Source organism: Diabrotica undecimpunctata, chromosome 6 (genome assembly GCF_040954645.1).
Source record: "Diabrotica undecimpunctata isolate CICGRU chromosome 6, icDiaUnde3, whole genome shotgun sequence".
Taxonomy (NCBI): domain Eukaryota; kingdom Metazoa; phylum Arthropoda; class Insecta; order Coleoptera; family Chrysomelidae; genus Diabrotica; species Diabrotica undecimpunctata.
This window is the reverse complement of record NC_092808.1, coordinates 48,554,391-48,579,007: the sequence shown is the minus strand read 5'-3', so window position 1 is coordinate 48,579,007 and position 24,617 is coordinate 48,554,391. Positions and strand designations below refer to the sequence as shown.

General features: G+C 33.7%; 2 protein-coding genes across 2 annotated transcripts in view; one reads left to right on the top strand and one right to left on the bottom strand.

Moving 5' to 3' along the window:
• The window catches only part of LOC140443110 (uncharacterized), a 50,019-nt gene extending 36,548 nt beyond the window's left edge, over positions 1-13,471 (top strand). The window contains exons 6-7 of the mRNA XM_072534190.1: positions 8,139-8,394; positions 12,753-13,471. Coding sequence (XP_072390291.1) covers positions 8,139-8,394; positions 12,753-13,022 — 526 coding nt within the window. The 3' untranslated portion in view covers positions 13,023-13,471. The remainder of the gene's footprint in view (positions 1-8,138; positions 8,395-12,752) is intronic.
• LOC140443422 (uncharacterized) overlaps positions 1-24,617 on the bottom strand; it is a 183,830-nt gene that overhangs the window by 55,651 nt on the left and 103,562 nt on the right. The gene's annotated exons all lie outside the window — the stretch shown is intronic.

Below are 24,617 nucleotides of genomic sequence, written 5' to 3'. Positions count from 1 at the left end.
ATTATTCTAGTGACGACGACAATGCATCTGATTATGAAAGTGAATAATATAATTTAACATAACGATGTACCTATGTAACCTATGTCAATATAAGTTTTCCAAACTGTCCTGAATGTATGTATTATGTTTTTACTTTATTACAATCATTTCGTATATTCTTCTATTTAACTTTGTGACGTTTAAGTTAGTAATAATATAAATAAAAAAGGTTTGAAAGTTAAAACAATCTTTGTAATTAATATTTATTATTACTGTTATCTGTAATACGTATCTTAATCTATGGTTTCACATATATCATAATTATTTATTGGAACGCTACTGCTTTGTTTGGTGGGGCTTTACTGTTCCTAGAAACTTCTGCCACTACAGTTGAAACATACTAAATAATGGTCAGATCTACACGCTTGACCTCTATAAACTCTGGTATCTTTAACAACTAATTTTGATTCTTGTTTTGTAATAATGTAATCAATAACAGATTTTATGCTTCTAGTATTTTGGTGGCAGGTATACTTGTGGATATTTTTGTATTTATAAAACCCATTTAGAATTTTCAGCTTGTGTTTTTCACATATATCTATTACAGTTTTGGATATAATGGTAAAAATAGTGGAAAACCTCTAAATTGTTTTTATATGCATCGATTTGCTTAAAATTTTGACATTAGTTTAAAAATAGCTCAAAAATTAAAATCTACCTTATGCCAATATGTGCTTTTCCTCTGGAATGAAAGAAGTTTATCAAAAAAACATGGTACTCGCTAGAATGGTGAATTTTAAGAAAAAAATGTTCCTTGGGGTTTTTTCGCAGTTATTCGGAGTTGTTCATGACTAAAAGTTGACAAATTACACGTCAAACAAGCATATTTTAGACGGTTTTTCACGAATAACTCCAAAAATTTAGATTTCATTAAGAACACTGCTTGGATATAAAATAAAGCTTATAAAAAAAAGAGATTAGTGTTTTATAATTACCGTAAACTTAATATTATGATTCCGAGTGTGTACTTGAACGAGGTAACATCGTATCAGTGTTCTGCTCCGAGTTTTTAGTGTTTTTGTGAAACCAAACAACTACTTTTAAATAGTAGTAAGACCAGACTTTACCGTATGTATCGATAAGACTAATTGCATGTTTTTTTTTTTGGATCGATTAGTTAATTAGTAAATTAGTAATTTCTTCAATAACTGGGTCAGCTACCAGTGGCGTAGGTCTACCTAATATGTATTTTTGGAAGAAAATACATAAAACCTAACTCAATTTAACAAATAAATAAATTTCTCGTCTACCTTTGACTACAAGGGTAACGATAACAAATACAGTTCTCATATCAGATCCTCACAGTTCACAACTTGTCAAGATGTCACAAAATATTCAGCATAATTCTACTTCAACTTCCTCATATGCAACTGCAACCAAATCAACTCCTAGATCAACTTTTCCAAAGAGGGATCAAGCCATAGTACTCCATGCCGATGAAAATCTAAAATTGTTTGATTACGTCAAGGCAGTAGGTGACGCTATTGGTCCCAAACAAATCCTATTCGCATCCAGAATATCTAATAACAGAATTTGTATATATTTAACTAATTCAGAACTCGTCGACAAACTTCTAAAATCCCATCCGATTTTGACAGTAGGAAACTCTGTGATGAATGTTCGCAGGCTAGTCTCCCCCACAAAAAGAATAATAATATCCAATATATCTCCATGTATACCACACGACCTTGCAGAAAATGCTATAAAAGAACTTGGGCTCCAACTGGCCTCCCCCGTCTCATTTTTAAGAGCAGGTATCCCCGGCGATGAATATTCGCACATCATGAGCTTTAGAAGGCAAGTATATGTTTTTACCTCTGATGACAATTTAAATCTGCAAACTTCATTAGTTACCCCATTCGAAGGTAATGAAAACAGAATTTTTTTGTCCACAGACAAAATGGAATGCTACATATGCAAGAAGTCAGGGCATATTGCCTCAAATTGTCCTAATCCTTCACCTAATTATATAACATCCCAGCCTCAGCCGCTAATATCAACCCAGATAATAGATCCCTTACCACCACAATCTTCTATACAACCTGCAACATCACTACATATGTCTGCTTCAGAACCAAACAATTCCGTAATTACTAAAACACCCACACATAAACGTGGCCGCTCTGAAATCGAGAGTACAAGTGAGCAGACTGATATTCCCGATAACATCTCGGTCGCAAATCCGTCCGAGGACAACATCATGCCTTCCCCTAGTAGAGACATTAAGAAACCAAAAAAGAAACCCAGAACAAGTTCACCATCAGAACGTTACCTTTCCGATTTAACAAAAGACGCTATCAAAGAATCCTTTAAGCAAACCTCAGAATCACTTGTTATTCCTCTAGAAAACTTGATAGCCTTTGTCGAAAACACTTTCGGCTGTAATGACCCCTACGCTGAAGCTCTTAAGTTTACAGAAAATGTATCAGGGCTAATTTCTAACATTCAAGCATTATACCCAACTTGTCAGGAGAGGTCTATCAAAAACAGGCTAACCCGTCTAACCAAAAAACTGATAAAGGCCTTAGGCACTGATCCAGAAGAACGTGAAAGTACGCCCAGTCCAAATCTTTCCGTCGATTCTAATGAAGATAACTACAATTCTGACAGCTCACAACCATCCCAATCCTCTCAATTCAGCTCCTATTAATACTAACACTATGCTAAGTCTAATTCAATGGAACTGCGATGGCTTTTACCCCAGACTAGAATATTTACAAAAACTTATATCGGACTGCTCGCCCAAGTTTATCTGTCTTCAAGAAACCAATTTCACCAAAGATCACAACCCAAGTGGAGGCTCATCTATTTTTGTTTCCAACGATATCTTCCATCAAGAGTTTGACTTACACACAAGCCTAGAAGCGATTGCGATAACTGCATGGTGTCCCAACAAGATAGTTATTTGTTCTATATACATTCCTCCAAACTACAACTTATTTAGCTCAGAATTAAGCGACCTCATAAAACAACTGCCAAACCCTTTCATCTTAGTTGGGGACTTTAACGCTCACAGCACAACATGGGGTTCTCAACGCACCTTTGGGAGAGGTAAACATATCGAAGATATCATAAGCAACTCTAACATTAACTTCTTGAATACAGGTAGCCCGACATATTTCCACATCCAGTCTGGAACCTCTTCTTGCATAGATCTAAGCTTTTGCGATCCTGGAACCGCTCCTCTGCTTCAGTGGCAAACACTAGATAGCTTATATGGTAGCAATCACTACCCCATTTTAATCTCAAGTCATATAATCGAAAATGCGGAAGTCATAAATAAATGGAAAATTGCCCAGGCAAATTGGAGGTTATTTAGTGACACTCTTGAAGACCTTTCAAACCAAATTATTTTTAAGGAAAACATCGACGCTGCCGTAGAGCAATTTACAAATTGCATTCTAACTGCGGCCAACCAATGTATAGGTAAATGCACCATAAATCCCTCAAGAAAGGCCGTCCCATGGTGGAACGACTCCTGTAAACTCGCAATAAAAGAATACAAAAAGGCCCTTAATAGATATCGCAAAACTCGCAGCATCGAAGATCTTATTCATTTTAAGAAAATGCGTGCAAAATCCAAACGAATTCTGAAGGAAAGCAAAAAAGAACCCTGGAAAAAATTCGTTAACAGCATAACTTCAGATACCCCTCCCGCTCAAGTGTGGACAAAAATTAAACAAATGAGAGGTTTAAAAACATATCGTAAAATATCCGCATTAACAGATGGAGATAATATCATTACAAATGATATCCAAATAACCGAAACGCTAGCCAAATACTTTCAAAACAAAACTAAGTCTGAACTCTCCATTTCGTACCCCACAAACGACTCACCACCTAACCCTATCCAAACCAATCCAATAAACCTCGCCTTCACAGAAGTAGAGTTAAAGTTGGCAATCTCATCAATAAAAAACTCATCTGCAGGTCCTGATGACATCCCGTCTATCTTTCTCAAACATCTACAGGCAGGAACCCTCCTTAAGCTACTTGCGCTCTACAATAAGATATGGTTCAGCCAAAGCTTTCCGAGTCTTTGGAGACAGTCGCTTATCATACCGATCAAGAAAAATGACTCATCTTCTAACTTTGCCAGTGCCTACAGGCCAATCTCACTAACATGCACAATGTGCAAACTACTAGAAAAGATGATAAATAAACGTTTGCTTTGGTTTCTTGAAGAAAATAATCTTATAGATGCAGCACAGTCGGGATTCAGACCCAATCGAAGTACGATGGATAACCTGGTACTTCTCCAAACAGAAATAACCCAAGCTGTATCAAATAAGAATGAAGTCATCACAGTTGCCTTAGACTTAGAAAGTGCCTTTGATACAATAAACAGAGCTGTTATTATTAGAAAACTTGAGCAACTCAATTTAACGGGTAATATTATCGCCTTTATAAACAATTTCCTACAAGAGAGATCATTCAAAGTAGTTACAAACGGGAAAACATCTACATCACATATCTCACAAAATGGAGTACCCCAAGGCTCAGTTCTCAGCCCAACACTATTCCTTCTTAGCATCAACGATATAAACTCTCTTGTTCTCCCTCCAATAAAATACTCAATATACGCAGATGATCTTGTCCTCTATTGCCAAGGTAAAGTTACAAGGAGCACATGCTCTTTACTCCAAAACACTCTTAACAATCTTCATAACTGGTCCACTAAAATTGGAGTCAAATTTTCATCTGGAAAATCTAAAGTAATAAACTTCTCTAGAAGACATCACACTCACCCTCCTCTACTTCACCTAAATGGCTCTCCTCTTCAAGTTGTTGATAAACACAAATTCTTAGGAGTAATATTCGATAAAAGACTCACATGGAGAGATCAGATACAGAATACAAAAACAAACTGCCTAAATAGAATCAACATCTTAAAAACTCTAGCTCATCATCAATGGGGGGCAGAAGAGAAAGTCCTCTTAAGAATTTACAGAACATTGATCCGCTCTAGGTTGGATTACGGAAGCATTCTTTACATATCTGCTTCCGATACTCACCTTAAAAGTCTGAATACAATTCACAACACTTCTTTACGCATTAGCCTCGGCGCCTTTAAATCAAGTCCTTCTGAAAGTCTTTATATCGAATCCTCAGAACCTCCACTATTTATAAGACGGCAACGTTTACTTCTGTCTCACTTCTCTAGAATTTCTGCTAATCCAAAAAACCCAGTAATAAAACTAATTAATACTCCCCACTCTGTTCCTGATAATAGTCACCCTCGAGCACATTCTCTCTCACAAATTTTAAAAACTTTGCTAAAAGACACAGATCTAAAACTCACAACTCCGTTTACTACGTCCAGAATTCCCCCGTGGACCAAAAAGCTACCTACTGTCCTTACCAGCTTGAACCGATACAAAAAAGCAGAAACGCCCAGAACTCTCTTGGTGCAAGCATTCAAGGAACTTATACAGACTCAGCGTTATGACAAAATTCTCTACACAGATGCCTCCAAAGAAGAACAGGTCGTCGGTTGTGCTATCAGTACCTCAAATACAACAGTAGCATCATATCGGCTTTCTCCCAGATGCAGTATACACACAGCCGAACTGTATGGAATACTCAAGGCATTAGACTCGCCCATTGCTAATGAGAAATCATTAGCAATATGTACCGATTCTCTCTCCGCCATTGACTCAATCAGAAATATATACTCCATACATCCCATTGTACAGTGCATCCACAGTATCTGCCAAGAGCAATCAAAGAATGGTGTTTCAGTAACTATCATCTGGATACCATCCCATGTTGGTATCAATGGAAATGAGAACGCTGATCATGCAGCAAAACTGGCCTGCTCCTTAGAAAATATGGAACACCAAGACCTAAAGGCCAGTATCAAGAAAAACGTACTAAGCACTTGGCAAACACACTGGAACGTGCAAAATACAAAACTACGCACAATCCAACCAACTGTTACCTCCATCACCATGCCTCAAATGAGCAGAAAAGACAATATTATTATCAGAAGGCTCAGAATAGGTCACACTCGTCTTACTCATGGATATCTGATGTCGTCTGAAAACCATCCTCGCTGTGAACATTGTAATGAGTCCTTAACAGTCCAGCACATATTACTAGAATGCGTCCACTACAAACCTCAAAGAGACTATTACAACTTTCAAAATAATTTAAGTGATCTACTTGGTTCTATAAACATGTACAGTGCCATAATTCGTTTCCTAAAAGACTGTCACCTTTACCACTTAGTGTAATTATATTAAGATGTTATTAATGTATCCTAACTTGTATATAAACAGATTGTATATGTAACTTAATATTAACAAAGCTATGACTGTTCGAACGTAGACAACGTTTCATCGAATACGAAAATCCAAACATAATATGATGTTGAATAATCGGAAAACGGTAAGTTTTTCATGGAAAATTGTATAAACTTTTTTAAAGATCTTAAAAAACCTTTAAAATGACCACTAGTAAAATTGATTTGTATGAAAATTAAGGTAAGTTATAGCTAAAATAAAGTCGTCTTATATTTTTTGGGACGGAGAAGTGACCCCCGTTTTTTTGTGACCCCCGTCAAAACCACCCTGGTTGAAACTATTAATTGTTAATTTAAAATTTACTTCATTTATATATAAACATTACATGATGGAAGTTTAACTGATTGAGAAGGTTTAGTTTTGAAAAATCCCAGTTTAAAATAAAGACACTAGTTTCGGAATTTCTCAAAAAATTCCCTTTTATTTTTCAAAATAACTCAATAACTAAAAAAGACACATAAAAGGTGATACAATCCAAAAACAACTTTTTTACTAAATATTTTGATGTTTTTTACTCCTATAAACAAAAAATTAAACGAGATATGATTGTGTAAAATTTGTATTCGCATGGGTTTAGCACCAACTTTAAGCCCTTTCAGGGCAACTCTTTTTCAAGTGCTTGAAAAAAATTTATAATATATACATTATTTTGTAGCTTTTAAAATAAACTACAAAGTGGTTTATATTAAATTTTTCTCAAGCCCTTCATTTGTACAAGAGTTAAAGATATCTATAGAAATAAAAAAATCAGAATCTTCAGTAAAAAAAGCTATTTTTTCCATATCTTTTTTAGTTGTTGATTTATTTTGAAAAAATGGGATTCTTGAGAAATTCCGAAAATGGAGTCTTCACTTTAAACTCAAATTTTTTCAAAACTAAACTTTCTAAACCAATTAAACTTCAAGAATGTAATGTTTTTATATAATTAAAGTTGTAAATTGTAAATGAACAACGAATAAATTCAACCAGTGTGGATTTGGTGGAGGTGAGTTTGTTCCAAAAAATATAAATGGACTCATTTTAGTTAATTTTATTGCAAATCACTTTTACTGGTGGTCATTTAATGTTTTTTTAAGTTTTAAAATCTTTAAAAAAGTTTCCCTGAAGATTCCCATGAAAAACTTAACGTTTTCTGGTTATTCAACATCATATGTTTGGATTTTTGTATTCGATGAACAAAAGTCTACTTTCGAACACCCATAACTTAACAATTAAGACGTTATTGATCAAACACGAATCCCTTTTTTGTATAAGCTTCATGTTGTATCCAAACAGTTTGGATAAAATCTAAATTTTTGGAGTTATTGGCAAAAAACCATTTATAAACATGCTTTTCTGCTAGATAATTTGTAAACTTTCAGTCACGATCAAATCCAAAAATATTGACTTTTGGAAAAAACTCTAAGGAAGATTTTTGTCTTTAAATTTACTATTCTAGCGACTGCTATAAACTTTTTGGTAAACTTTTTCGACCCCTGAGTTGGGGTGGTAACCAGCCCCAGAGGAAAAACACATATTGACATAGAGTAGATTTTCAACTTTAAGCTATTTCTATCCACTGTCAAAATTTCAGGCAGATCCATCATATGAAAAGAAGTTTGAGCAAAGAACCGTCATATCCTGTACTACTATTAATCTTTCTTTTATTAATATTATATTGAATTTCGCAGATCCAATCACAAAAATGATACCTCTCTTTACCTTATATTATATGGAGGCGCAAATTAATTTTTTTCTGTTTTTTCATAATTAAATAGTACTCCTAAATTTTCCGATCTTTTATATTCGTTGTAGGCAAAAAATTGAAATGGAAATGATACGAGCGTTGGACGAAGCTCAAAGAAGAGACGAAGCAAGATGGAGGGAAAAATTATTTCGAAAAAAGCCTATTTGGCATAATTTAGCGTATAACCATGAGGATGACTTAGCAATACGATTGCAATTACGAAGAGATGAAGAAAAATTGAGAAAAGAAGAACATAAAATGAGAATGTCGCTAATGTATGGAAGAGTACAGAAGCAACCTACTCTTTTCGAAAGACAATCACAGGTATGGGTTTCTTTTAATTGAGCGCACTCTCTTAGTCGCATTTCTTTTTCTGTTATGTTCCTCCAATCATTGTTAGTATATATATATATATATATATATATATATATATATATATATGTATATAGATTTTATTTTCTATAGAAATCAACGTTTCGGCAGGAAACCCTTGATTTCTATAGAAAATAAAATCTAGTTCCACATGTAAATATAATTTATTGAACCTAAACCCAAGAAAAACTAATTTTATATAAAATATAGTACGGTTCATATATATATATATATATATATATATATATATATATATATATATATATATATATATACAGTATCATGAATTATCTTCCTAGTTTTTTCTCATGATTACTGTGGAATCAATAAGAGAAGCATATTTTACTGTCATCATTGTATGATACGCTGTCTTTTCAAAGGCAAGTCACATGCTGTGTGTTATAACGGATATTCCTAAGTTAAAGTTACATAAATGTATTATATGTCTGAGCTGTCAATAGGAAGAGTCAGATGAATATGTGATTCAGATAAAATTAAATTATTAGAAGAATTTTTGTATTATCAAGTAACAAAAACAACATTTTTCTCCCATTTGTCCCAACAACATTTGTTCCTCAACATTATTACGACTGCTGGAATACAAAATAAAAATGGAATAAAATATATGGCTGGAATAAAGGTAAATGGAGTTCCCATTAACAACATTAGATATGCGGACGACACTGTGATCTTAGCCGAAAACACTGAAGATCTTTAGAGACTGGTGACCAGAATAGCAGAGTATGGAAAAGAGTATGGTCTAACAATGAATGTCAAGAAGACGAAATTTATGAGAATATCGAAAACTCAAAGAAATAACGAGAATCTTCTAATAAACGAAACCAACGTCGAACAAGTGGACAAATATGCATACCTGGGAACCATGATTAACTCCACAAATGATTACAATCAGGAGATAAAAATAAAAATAGAAAAGGCTAGAGCAAATTTCAACAAAATTTGTTGAGTTAGGTTGGCGAGGTGCTATGTTTTTTCGACTTTATTTTATGGAATGGAATCTTGGACCTTGAATGCGACATCAATAAAAAAACTGGAATCATTTGACCTGTGGGTGTACAGAAGAATTCTGAAAATATCATGGACAGAACACGTCACAAACAAAGAGGTTCTGGGAAGGATGAACAAAGAAATGGAAATTTTAAATTCAATAAAAACAAGAAAATTAGAATATCTCGGACATATTACACGTGGAGAGAAATACACCTTGCTCCAGGTGATTATGCAGGGAAAGATCCAAGGAAAGAGAAGCATAGGGAGGCGTAGAATGTCATGGCTGCGCAACCTGAGAGAGTGGTAAGGATGTACATGAAATGAACTTTTCAGAGCAGCCGTCTCAAAAGTCCGAATAGCTATGATAATTGCCGACCTCCGCCGCGGAGATGGCACTTGAAGAAAAAGATTATTACGACACAAGAAAATAGCTTCAGAACAATACAAATGACATAACTCTACATCAATTCAATTTTCCTAAAAAAATTAGGTAAGTAGGGCGGTTATCGCAACGCTCTGATTGAATATAACAAGGAACTTAGAAGAGCAAAAAAGAATCGTGGAGAATCTATTGCAGGTTAATAGAACAGACCGCAGAACTGTTAGATCTCCATTAATTCTCCCACACGACCCTCAGATAAGTATTCCCTCACTCCAAATGGTAAAGAGATCCTGAAAGAACATTTCACGGTGTACTTTCATAAGTTTAAAACAAAACTAATACCCCTATGGCATGGCATCAGTCTGAACTGGTTACGATGACATATAGTTCTAATGAATCAAATAAAATTAAATTATTAGAAGATTTTTTTATTAAGAAATTAACCAAAACAAACTTTGTTTAATTTGTAAATTCTGTCCTTGATTTGCAAGATTGTTATTGTCTTCGAACGCTGACATGACAGCCTCTTGGAATTGTTTGATAGCCAAGTTTATGTCCAGTCACAGATTAATACATAGTCAGCATAAACCAGGCGCATAGTGTTGACAATAGAAAGCTAATCGAAAAGCTAAAAGCAGGTACTGTAATAGGGCAACCCAATAAATTCAAAATTAATACACTAGGCAGGAAACACAGACAGAAAAATAGCCAAAGGCATAGTAGTTCGGCTAACATGGGCGCTATAAGCTCAATAGGCAGTTGAAGCCAATGGGATTTACAGTAGATGACCTATGCACATTCTGTCGCCTAGAAGAAGAAACAGCAAAGCACATTTTATGTTAGTATGTTTTATATGAGTACTCTAGGTCTGCATGATATTCTGTCTAGGATTATGTTTCGTAACAAACTGCTGTAATGAGTCACCTTTTAATTGGAGTTTGTACTGCCCCAGTAATTTGTTATTAGTGTTTTATTCATTCTACATTAGTGATGATATACTATTTTTTCCTTCCCTGGGTCCGTCTGCTCCAAAAATATCTCCGTTATCACTGAAGCTAAAGCTTATTGTGTTTGCTGCCCATTGTTGTTTCCTACACCTAACTGCTGGTAGTTTGTAAATATCAACATCCTTGAAGAGATCGTGTTGGCCTGGGTCGATAGAGGATGCCCACAGGTGGGAGTTCTATCCTCACTATTATGGAATCTGGTGACGGACGGACTAGATGGACTTTAAAGGCAAATGGTTATAAGACAATTGAGTATACAGATGAAATACAAGGAAAATACTATACGGTAGTAAGAGGTCGCATGAACGATGCCCTAGAGCTAGTAAAACAATGGACTTATTTGGAGGGGCTAAAGATAAAGTCCCCATAAATCCACCATAGTCGCTTTCACATGCAGATGGAGATGGAGTTTAGAGAAATTAGGTTGTCTGAAGCTGCGGGGACAGGAAATTCAGCTAAAGGGAAAGATAAAGTATCTCAGGGTTATAATAGACTCGAAACTTACCTGGAACCCGCAATTAGAAAAAATAACAAATAGTTCAGTGGGAAGAAATAGAAGTAGGACGTGGTGCAAAGAAACAGAAATAGGACACCACGGTGATCAACCCGTCATTTACTTATGCAGCGACCATGTGTTAAACTAAGACACTTCAAAACCGTGGCAAAAGCCAAATTCAGCAAGATGCAGAGACTTGAGTGTATGGGGAAAACTGGTGCCACGCGTACTAATTTAACAAGAGCTATGGAGCCCGTACTTTATTTGATAATACAAGCAGAGGCAAGATTGGGAGCCTACGTAATAAAAAAAATCAGTGAAACTTTGCAATGAAGGGATAGGGCATATGAGAATCACAAATACTGTGACGAAGGACATCTTTAGAGAGGGTGAGGAAGCAGGAACCTTAAAAAATCCAAGAATTGGCGAAAGTTTTATCTTGGGTGAGAACTGCACCAGTTTTTAAGCGGAGATTTATGTGATGCTACAGTGTGCAAAGAAAAATAATGAGAGAGTACTTGAAAAAGACCAGATCCATATATTGTATGTCAAGCAGCACTGAAGGCACTGTCTTGTGAGGAAGGGACGTATAGACTGGTGTGGGCCTGCATCTGAAAATAGAATGAACAGGAAGACTTTAACATGGTTGTGATTATTTGGGTAGCAAGGCAACCGGGTATCTTAGGTCAACTTGCTAAAAGAGGATCAAATAGATCAAACGGACCGACTGTGACTCTAGGAGTACCAAAGTCTGCAGTACGTAGGGCTGTAGATAACTGGATTTGAGAAAGTCATGAGCTGTATTAGGAGAGAATCTGATGAAAGAACAGAGGAACTGCTCCATAAGGCAGGAACAAACTAAGAATGGTAACAGGCATGTTGACCGAATATACAGCAGTAAGAAAATTCTTAAATAAAATGAGCATTTATAATGGAGAACTTAACTGCAGATTGTAATAAGAAACCAAAAACTGTAAAACATGTATTATGCGATTGCAAGGTGCTAGACCTCAAAAGACAAAACTATATGAGAAACCAAGAGAAAACCTTGGTTTATTTAGGATACACCAAGCAAAAGATCTGTACAAACTTCTACAGGGTACAAGAATTCTAAGCTGGATGTAGGAAACTACAGTGGTATATTATTTCTAATAACTACCTCTTTCAGTATCGGTAACTAAATCTTGCTGCTTTCTATTGTTGTGTTTGCTTCACATTTTGCTTTATTTATTAAGATGAGGACGGCTTCTTCAATTTTTATCTCTTTACTATTTGTTTCTTTTAAAACTGTTAATGAACTATTACATGTTCGAGAATCTGCTCAGATACGTTGATATGCAATCGTAAGCGGTGTCTTATTTTATTTAATAATTAACGTATTATTCTTTTAACTTACATATTTTATTTGATTTAGATGAAATATCCTGTAACACGGGAAGAATTAGAGGATCAACTCCGTGAAATGTATGGAAAGAAAAATGAGTCCATCAGAAGTATTAGTAATCTATCTGGAAAAAAGTCAATGGTAGGAATAAACTTCAGTAAATCAAATCCGGCAGATTGCAATTTTAATATTGACTTGAACGACATTGAAAGTAAAGAAAAAGAAAGTTTGGAGGAAAAGGAAAAATGTGATTGCCTCAGTGATGATATTGATAATGATCCTGATTCCAAATTGGTTTAAATTTAAAAATTTTGCCTATAAAAAATACCTTCTTGTTTTAAAACTACCTATTTTTATTTTTAATCTCGCCGTTAAAACGTATCATATAAACAGCAGAAAAACCAACCATTAACGTTACTCAAGTATTGATTTTTTATTCACTATCTCACTGGATTACACATCTTGGTATTTCATACCTTACCCCGTTCATTATTTCTCAGACACATCAGCTTTCTTTGTTAAATATAGTGATCATTTATGTTACTTTTCAAAACCGTTTTCTACAAACTGTACTTTTAATACTCACGCCACCCTTATATAAGTAGTGAAATATTACTTTCACATTTAAATTCTTAAAGCTGGCGCCAGAGATATATTACCCGTAAAATGAAGGTCCCGGTTTAACTGAATTTTGGGAAAACAATGTTGTGTACTATATTTACCTTATATTCTTTGTTATATTTGTATCATGCTTTTGTAGTCCTTGAGTTGTAAGTGTCGGTTGTACACAAGAATCCTTCCATGCCGCAGTGTAGAAAGGTATACGATGCCAAATACAACTTAGCAGTTCTCGAAGATATTCTGGAAACTGCTAGTATATTAATCCTAGTCCCAATAAAGTCCCAGTATATTAATCTTTATTGTGTACATTTCCGACACAGTGTTATCTAGTTTGCATTTTCATTTCCGCCAAAGGCTTTAGTTGTTACTCTTCCTTTTTAACTGCTTAACATTCAGTTCCATAGATAATAGCTAGTCTTATGACAATTTTATAGAATTTTTCTTTTAGCTTCATTGGAATTTTTCTGTCACATAATACACCACTCGCTTCCTTTCCATTCATCGACTATCGACCCCTTCACAACAACCTTTTCCTTTTCACAATCATTTCATCGTCAAAAGTATAAAACTTCCTACTTGTTTTTGTCCTACTAAATTTTTCGTTAAGAGTCTGTCTCCACTTTTACAGTACAAAACTAATGAAAATGAATAAGGATAACCTAACCTAGCCTTGGTGCAATCCTACTTTCACATTAAATTTATCAGTTCTCTCACATCTGTCCTCACATTAGTTGTTACTCCCCCATACAAGTCTCTCACAATCTTTACATATTCACCGGAAACTCCTTTCTTATTGAGCGCATACCAAAGAATCTCTCGAAGAACTCTATCATATGCTTCCTCAAGATCAATCAATACATATGAGCGTGTGTTTCTTTATGTCTGTATTCTATCAACTGCCTTATAATAAAAATTGCATCTTTTATTGATCTGCCTTACATAATCATCATCATTCTGGCTTTACAAACTTACGTGGGTCATAGCCTCCTCAAGAATTTCTCTCTAGTCATCCTGACGTCTTATCTTAATATGTTTTACGATATCAGGTTCCTGGTATATTTTATAAAGTTCGAACTTGCCAATTTTATAAAGTTCACTCCATTCTCATTCACATGTTTTCATAGAGTCCAGATCTCTGAACAATATGTTATGACTGGGCGTATTATTGTTTTGTAGAGTTTTATTTTTGTATTTTTCCGATATAATTGTAGATTTAAGGAGGAGATTGAGTCCAAAATAGCATCTGTTGGCCGTGAAAACTCTGCGGTAGTATTATTTTCAGTGTTAAGAAGCGCTCCCAGGTATACAAATTCGTTTACTGCTTCGATGACTCGTTTTCTAGAACAAGTGTTCATATTATTTGTGGCTGCGTGCTTATTTTTATATACTTCGCTTTGTTGGTGTTTATGATTAAACTTATTTTTATAGCTGATTCTTTTAATGCTACATACGCATCTCGTCCAGCGTTTTCCGTTCTCCCAACAATATTGATATCATCCGCATAGGCCAGGATTTGCAATGATTTATAATATTTTGAAGCAGTGGTTGTGATTTGTGACATACGTATTACTTTTTCAAGAGCTAGATTGAACAGTATACAGGAGAGAGGGTCTCTCTGGCGCAGCCCGTTATTTGTTTTTAAAAGGTTCAGACAGTTCCCCCTGAATTCGTACTCTACATTCAACTTTTTTCAGAGTTAGTTTTTTTTTTTTCATTGCTTTGAACATTTCTCTTCTATTCACATAGTCGTAGGCTGCTTTGTAGTCTATAAATATGTGATGAGTATTAATGCCATATTCCAGTGTTTTTTCCATAATTTGTTTCAGGGTTGCAATCTGGTGAATTGTCGATTTACCACCTCTGAAACTAGCCTTGTATTTTCCTACTATTCGTTCTGCATATGGTGCTATACGGTGACATAGCACTGTGGAAAATATTTATAAGCTGCATTTAGAAGCGTAATTCATCTGTGGTTAGACTATTCAAAGATATCTCCTTTTTTGTGTTTGGTGCAAAGTGTTCCAATATCCCAATATTCCAATATCCCAATCATTAGGGAGAGATTTATGTCTCCGTATTTCTTTTATAATCTGCTGTAATGCTATTTTGGTATCATGACCACCTTTTGGTTTCTGGCTAGTTTTACTTACATAAAGCCAAACTTATTATCAGATATTTCGGTTTCTTTACGTACCTATCCGTCTATCAATTACTCTCTCCCATAATTTCATAGTGTGACTAAGTAGTTTTATGGCACTGTAGTTTGTGCATTTTTGTATATCTCCTTTGTTTTTATAAACAGGTGCTAATATATTGCTTTTCCATTCGTCAGGCATTTGTCCCACTTCCATAATTCTGTTAAATAATCTTGTTAGCCAACTTTTTCCTGTCTATCTTAAAACTTTCCATACTTCCCCTAGAATATCATCTGGTACAACTGTTTTACCTGCTTGGACCACTTTCTCTTTTATTATTTTGGTGATAGTTGTTGTTACTTTTTCCGTTAACCCAACTGGCTTTCTATCAAATTCTTTATTTAATAAACTGTACAAGTACGTTTTTCATCTCTTTTTGACATCCTCTTCGTGAACTAGTATTTTATTATTTTCATCTCGGATACATCAATCTAATCTGATTAAAATCTTTTGCTTTCTTTGCTCTATATTTATCTATTGTATGTAGTTATGTTTCTCCTTCCTGATGTCAAGTTGATCGTATATATTCGTATACGTTGCTGCTGCGTTATATCTTTTGCTACTGCTACTTTCGCTTCCTTTTTCTTGACCGTATAGTTTTGAGAACATGCGTCCGACCTATTTTCTTTTTACTGTTTATATAATTTTCTCTTTCCCTTTACTTATTTTTGAACTTCGTTTGACCGCTTTCAGGTCTCTTGATTCTCAAACTTATTTCTTGAGGTTTTTTTAAGTATTTTAATAGCAGTCTATCTAACAATGCTGGCCATCCTCCTCCAAATTGTATTAGGATTTCCTTTTATGTTTCAACACATTTTTTCTACTATGTTTGCCCTGATTAAACCTTCTTTATCACCTTTTAACATCCATCATTTGAATTTGTGTGTTTTGATTTAGTTTCGCTTTTTACTTCGATGTCTGGTATAAGCAACTTATGTTGTTGGCTTACAGTCTCACTAACTATTACCTTACAGTCCTTGTATTCACGAATATCTTCTTTTCTTGTCATGAAAAGTCTATTTCGGAGTTTTTTTGTCCACTTTTGTACGTAATAAGTTGATTTTCTCTCTTTTGAAAGAATGTAGTAGCCATCGTCATATCTAATGGTGTTGCTAGTTCCAGCGTATCATCCCCAGCTTTATTTCTAGTTCCAAAACCTAGTCCTTCATGTATTGCTCCATATTCTGTATTGGATTGTGGAAATGTGCATTAAAAACACTTTCTACTATGACTTTTCCCTCTGATGGAATATTACTGACAGTATGTCTCCTAATTGATCATTCTCACCTAGACGAGTTTGAGGAGCATATACACTTAACGTTCAATACGTCTTTCTTAAGTACAAATTTCGTTGACATTATCCTATTACTCGTTCTTACAACTTCTACTACATTATATTTCATTTCACTACCACCAGTTATATCAACTCCATTATAAGTGTTATTTTGCCTTTCCACCTAGTCTCTTGAATGCAGGCAATTTGTACTCTTCTTCTTTTAAGCGCATCTACTAACTCAACACTCTTACCTGTAAGGTATAAGATTCCAAGATTATATCCTAATTTTTTTAGCCCGTAATGATGTTTCCCCTAAAAAAGCCCAAACGGGGACTCACAGAAAGGATTTGTGGACGTTTGGCACCAGAATGCCTTTACTATCAGCATCATATCATGCACAATTTAGTCAACACACTACCAATGCAACCAAAGTACAGTATTACCCCACACCGGCTTACATCTTTCTATATAGGTCAGGATCCATACTGTAAGGACTGTCCTATATAAATATATATATATATATATATATATATATATATATATATATATATATATATATATATATATATATATATAGACATATATGTACATATAGACATATATGTATATATCATCATCATCATCATATATCATATGATATATATATATATATATATATATATTTATATATATATATATATATATTTATATATATATATATATATATATATATATATATATACTTATATATATATTTATATATATTTATATCTATTGTTTTTGTTCTGCCGGTATCGGTAACCGTTACTTTTGTTAAGGTTAAATTAAGTCGTAATACATTTTTTATTACATACATACATACATTTCTCATTGTTTCCGTATAATTTGTAAAGTATTAATTATTAATCAGCATGAATAAAATGAATACTTTGACTAAAAAAGGTCAGAACATACATAGATAGAAACTTAGCATTATCCTTGTTGCCTTTCTTATATACCGCTATAATAGTGAACTGTTTTTATGAATCTAATTTAATAACTTTATTTATTATAAAATAATTTTCTAACACTTAGTTTATTAGAGTCTTTATTTAATATATATATTTTTACAATAATTTATTTTACACTATTTACACTATTTGTATAATTTATTTCCACGTTACAATTCAACGGCTCGATACAATTCTCTTTTCGGACTAACTTTTTACAAATAAAAATTTCCTCTATATATATATATATATATATATATATATATATATATATATATATATATATATATATATTAAATAGCCGTTATTCCAGAGTTCCCTCGAACCGGACGGTGACCTTTCTTGAACTCTCTCGAACAGCATGGAAAGAAGACAGGTTTTATCGTAGGGGAAACTACTAGAAAAACATGTTAACAGTTTAGACATGAGTCATATTTATCGTAACAATAGTATCCTGTACGCCGCTTATATAGCCAAGAATAACAGGGTATTATAATGCTTGACACGAAGAATCATTTTTGTACCCACGTTTATCACCTTATGATGGTCTGTTATTAAGAATTTCACACAAATAGGTACGTTTCTCGACAACAAATTTATACTCCCAAATAACGTGTTCTGGAGTTCGTTAGACTGCAATACCTAGGAAAGTATATGTATAGAGATTCCATCAACTACCTTAAAAAATTTTATTCTGCAATATCTACTACCATCAATGTTTTCAGTTATTTTCATAGTCGACAATGACTTGCAGGTATTACTATGTAAATATATTTTTTTTTATTTACAAACATTTTCGCATCAACCTCTGAGGTTATTAGCGACATATATACATATACATGAGATAATTTACTTATTTAATATTAAATTTTGTTGTATATTAATGTATATGAAATTTTTGTATATTAATGTCTTTAAGAAGTTTTACCAATTATTCAATTTTACATTTTTCTCCTAAGATTTTACTTGTTGATCCGATGACGTGGTTGGTCTGTCTTCAACTCGTAGTTTGGATACTCTACGGACATGCTTAATACTGAGTGGAACGTTACAATTATTGTCACATAAAGTATGATTAGTGCGTCTTATTATATATGCCCGTGGGTAAGTCGGGTATGTCCTAGACGAAGTCGAGTAATAACAAGTTGAGATCTGTTGGAAATTTAATATTTCCACGGTTTTACATATGTTTTCACTTCGCGAAGTTTTTAAGTTGAATTGTCACACTGTTTTTACCACAAATTCTCGACCTTCACTTTAACAAATGATTTTAAGTCATTTAGCACTACATTTCTCACTTCACTCGCGGTTTCACTGCTTGTTGGGCAATGCGGCCCGCTTCTTCGTTCCCTTGAAGTCCAATCTGTAAAGAAATCCATAGAAATTGTACAGTATGGTTGCTGTTTTGTACGGTCGTTACGGATTGAACACTTAAATAAAATTATGTTAATGTATATATGTGTTTTAAATATGTATTTGTTAAAGAACGTTTTTTTAAAAAAACAATTTTGGATAGTTTTCGCCATCATTTGTAGGGGTCAAATGAGTTGCTCATTTCATTTGATAAACATCACGACAACTAACCTCAATTAGTGTAAGATGCAAAATAATTCTTTTTCTGTATTTTGTACTAATTTTGTTTATTGTAGCACCCTGATGATGCAAATAAAGATTTGCGAAAGCTTGGTTTACTAAAAAGAGTACTTCTTTGTCCTATCTTCCGCTGCACACCCAAATATTTGAGTTTTGTATTCTATTTGATCAGCGTTGATGACAAGCGTTTATCGCTTTTTCAGTATATATATATATATATATATATATATATATATATATATATATATATACATCTAATAAATATATCTATATAATAAACACTATTTAGCGAAAAATGTTTCTTTTTTATTACCTCTAATACAATGATGAGTAAAATGTACGCATGTTAATATAGTGTTGTATGAACCCAACGGTCACATACGTGGACATATTTTTTTTTATATTTAAGAAAAAAAAAACCTTAATAAAAATTATTTCGATAACATGTTTGGAAGTCATTTAGATCGGAAATTAATAAAATAACTCTCTGATTAATTTTGCATAAGCTCGGGTCTGACGAGGATATAAAATTTATATTTAATGTTAATGGGAATACATAAACAAAATTTAAAAAAAATCATTAGAACTTTGAACTGATCAAATGTATTATTAGATAGATTACTAAGCGTTAATGGTCGATAGATGTCTTTTACTTGAGCATTTCAGCCATAACCAATTTAATACATTTTATTAATCATTGGAAGTTTCAGTTAATACATTTATATCCTAGTAATCTCTAGTTTATATTATTTTATCATTGGTGGTATCCAGTGTAAATACTAATATAATACTAAGCCATATTAGTTGTATCTGCTTTTAGCTTTTACTTAATTACTTTGGACGTAACTACGCAGATACCACTTATTACGCGTAGTAAATTGCAGTTACAACTAAAACATTCTAGCATTTTTCGTTATATTGTTGGCAGTATCTGGTATAATTAATGTACAATAATAAGTTTTACCACCGTTTACTATTAAAACAGTACATTCAGCTAAAGAATAAAATAAGAAACTGTATAAAAAAGGTTTGAAGGTTTTATCTAATAAAATAACAAAATAAATGAGGTTTGAACTTAAAACGTCGTTTTCTCAGTTTGAAGTCTAATGTAGATACCCTCTTTGCGCTTAGTAGGGCAGTATAGCTATCTGAGGTGATCTTTGCTTGAGTTCCATCAACCTGTGGATATTTTCATCTGGGCTGATGCCATATCTGTCGAGAAGCCGGGCTTTTAATTAATCATAGGCATTGTCGTTAGTACGGTTTCTCACTATGTCTACTACTTCTAATAATATATCACTGTTTAAGCTAGCTACTGTGTGGTCAAACTTACAGCTATCCGAGGTGATCTTTGCTTGTCGAAATTGAGCTTCTAGTCGGAGAAACCATAGCTCTGGCTCGGCACGCCAGAATTCTGGTACTTTGATTCCCACTCTAGCAAGTAGGTAGAGTCTGTTCATCGTACTCACTATTCATAATAATTTAGATAGTTGTCGGTTCACCAATGTGGCCTGTTTTGCGGGAAGCAAAGTAATCGTGGCACACTTTAAACGATTTTAATGGTTTATTCACAAGAAACTACATACTAAAACCAGTAAGAAAAACGATAATCGTTCCCTTTTTGGAGTTGAATGGACAGCCGGAGTGTGACGTCACAGCTGTCATATTGTTATTATTACTTTCCAAACAAAAGTTAAAATGTCTAATCTCAAGACTTTTTAATTTCTATAAAGTTAACATTTTGCTTCCTCTGCTACTTTTTCTTTTAAGTATAGTGTTATTTACGATAATACCATCATAATTCAGTGTTCTATTTCTGATATATAGTTTAAAAGTTTAAATTAAAGACATTCTAACCTTACTTTATTGATACATGCATTTTATTGCTATTTTTATAAAACAACATGCTTTATTATTTACATAACCTTGTAAAATTGTTGTAGTAACTATTAGAATACTTATAACTTGCAAAAAGCGGAAAGATTCTGTAAAAAAAAATGAAAAAATAACGAAAAATACAAATTATCCACACAAAAACAAGGTTTGTTTGGAAAGTAAAACTTACAGATGTCAATAAAATCTACGTCATCACTCCGGCGGTCCCATCTAGATTCTAACTCGATGGGCGGTCCATTGTTTTCTCACGGGCATCACCTTACTCCTTCTCTTCTTTGTAACCTTTGTAATTTCTGCTACAAGTTGCTTTCTGTTTCTAACATCTAATCTACCTTCACCAGTAGAGATAGAAAGTGTCAAAGGTATGTTTATATAAACAAAGTGTTGGATCTGCAGTTTTCTTTAAAAGGCGTTTAGTAGGTAAACCTAAAATAAGTTACGTTAAAAAATTTTATGGGCATTTTATTGCTTTCTTATTTTACCTAATAATTCATTTTGAAGATCTCTTTCATAGTCATTGTTTGTAAAATGAACAGAGCATATTCTATTAGAATCAGGATTAAAATTATCAGCTCTTCTGCATCGGTTAACCCATTCAGCCCTTATAGTTTTCGACACTAAATCCTTTCCTTTTGGAAAACTGTGAAAAATAACAGGCATATTCTTGGTTTTCACACTCTTCAAATTATTGTCACAACCATATATGGCACATCTGTTACCACCCATTTTGTTTATACAAGTAAATTGATATAGAAACAATAATTAAATAGATTGATAAGGTTAAGAATAAATGAACTTGGAAAAAGAAAAGTTTGGCAATGCATTTTGCGAATTGGCAAACCTATAACGAAATACATGACTGTGTGCAGTTTACATTTTACTGAGAACGATTACTTTCCAAGTGTTATATTTTAATATATTTATACTTAATTTACTTTAAAGTAACACCTGAAACTAAATTGAGAAGACTGAAGAAAAATGCTGTTCCATCAGCTAAATTGCCACTACGGTCTCATGAAGTTATTAGTAAAAAACGTAAGGCGTAATTTACAAAATATAACGTGGCCAGCTTCAAAAAATGCTTCACCCTAAACTAAAGATCTCTGCCGATCTTGCAACCATATAAATAATTAAAATAATGTAAATTTTACTTCCCCTGTTTCAGACATACTGTAGAAAAACAAACATTTAATTTTATTTTTATTCAAGTTTGGGAGTCAATTACCTTATGTATAAACTCGAATCACAAACAAATAAACTTTGAAGAACGTACTCCAACTTTTACTTTACAAAACACACGTGTAAATGATTTATATTAAGGTTTTATAGCTTAGAGATCAAATGACAAAATGATTTGTTTTCCCCAAGTTATCGTCCATCTTTGAAATCTTCAGCGCCCCTGTCGGAATTGGCTATTGCAAATTGTTTGGAAAAGTATCAAGACTGATTTAAATATTTTATTTTTATTATTCAGAATATGACCTTATTTAGTTTTAAATCTTTTATTTAATCATAATATAATATGGCTTTAGTTCATCTTTTAAATTCTCGAACTCAAATTGGCTGATTAATTATTGTCAAGTTCTGAGAATTCACTTGTCTGAAAAACAAATGTTTTGTATAAAACTTAAGAGGTCGCTGGTTAAATGATAATCGATAAATAATAATAACGAAAAAATGAAATAATTTGTTTGTAAGTAAATTAGCGAAAAATAGCAAATGTTCGTAAATAGATACGTAAAATAAAATGCAATTCAAATAACAATTGGCAGATTTAATATCTTATTGTCAATTCTATATGAGATTCACTTACCTTTTGTCTGTGGTTGGGCCTCGCTCGGAGTCTACGGTCTAAGGATAAAAATGGGATGCACACCCGATGCTGGTTTGCTTGCTTCTGTTCACGATGAGAGGTTGTTGTAAAGTGTCCGATAATACGAAACAAAATACGTATGTACGCGAATTCATTGGGGTGGTTCTTCTGTTCTTAGGACCTCCGGGAATAGCAGTAAATTAAGCTTAAAATGACATTTTAAACTTTCTATACAAAGAACGGGTACGTTTCCTTAAGGACTCTGAAGTGTTTGGGTTGATAAATGTTTCCCAAAAACATGTTGTTTCACTTCCCAATAGACCGTCGTCAATATAAAAATGTCGCGTTAAAGCTTGTGAAGCTTTAGGGAAACGAGACTCTGCCGACTCAGCTAACTCTTGTAAGGTTTTTAATGCGAGATAAGGTGAAGAAGAAACACCGTACGTAACAGTACGTAAAAAGTACTCTTGGAGAGGTTTAGAAGAATCCGACCTCCAGAGAATTCTTTGATAATTCCAAAATTCTCTGTTTACGTTAATTTGTCGATACATTTGCTTTGCATCGCACGTGAAGCAGTAACGAAAATATCGAAAATTAAGTAAAAGCGAAGATATGTCCTTTTGAAGCTTAGGACCTGTATATAAAGTATCATTGAGAGACACACCTCGAACGTCACGTAGACTGGCGTCGAAGACAACACGAATTTTGGAAACAAGAGACGAATTAACAATTTGTTTTTTGAAAACTGCGTGATGAGCAAAATAATACGAGGTAGGCGATTTAAAATCGGATTCAGGAACCGGGACCATATGTTGGGAAGTAATATATTCATTCATAAACTCAACATATTTTTCTTTGAGATCCGGAATTTTCTTAAAACGATTCTCTAACATGCAAAAACGACGATATGCTTGAGAATAAGTATCGCAAAAGACCGGATTGGGTTGTCGAAACGGTAGAAGAACAGAAAATCTGCCTGTTGACTCTCGGAAAGTAAATGCCCTATAAATATCTTCACAAACTTGATCGTCATGGGACAAAATGACAGGTTTAGATATATTTTCGACTTCCCAAAACCTTTGTAAAAGACTATCTATGTTTGTATCCATAGAAGTATGTAAAGCGGTAAAATTACAATTTGAAAGATCCGTAGAGACTCGCCCTTGTAGCACATAACCGAAAATGGTTTCTAAAGCGACAGGTTGGTTTGGTTCGCCAAGAATTCGACCAGACTTTAAAAAGAGAGGAACTAATTCAGCACCTATCAGCATGTCTATCGGACCGGGTTGATAGAATGTGTGATCTACTAATTTCAGATCACGTATATGAATAAGATCGTGAGGATTGATAAATACCTTGGGTTGATTTGAACACACCTTTTTCACAATGATTGCGTCCAACGAGAAGATCGGGCCGTCACGATCACACGGTGTAATATGACAGAACGTAGTGCCCTGAGTAATACACGTCGACATTCCGTTTAGACCTTCCACTGGGATTGATAAATTATTACGGGAAAGACCTAAGCGAAAA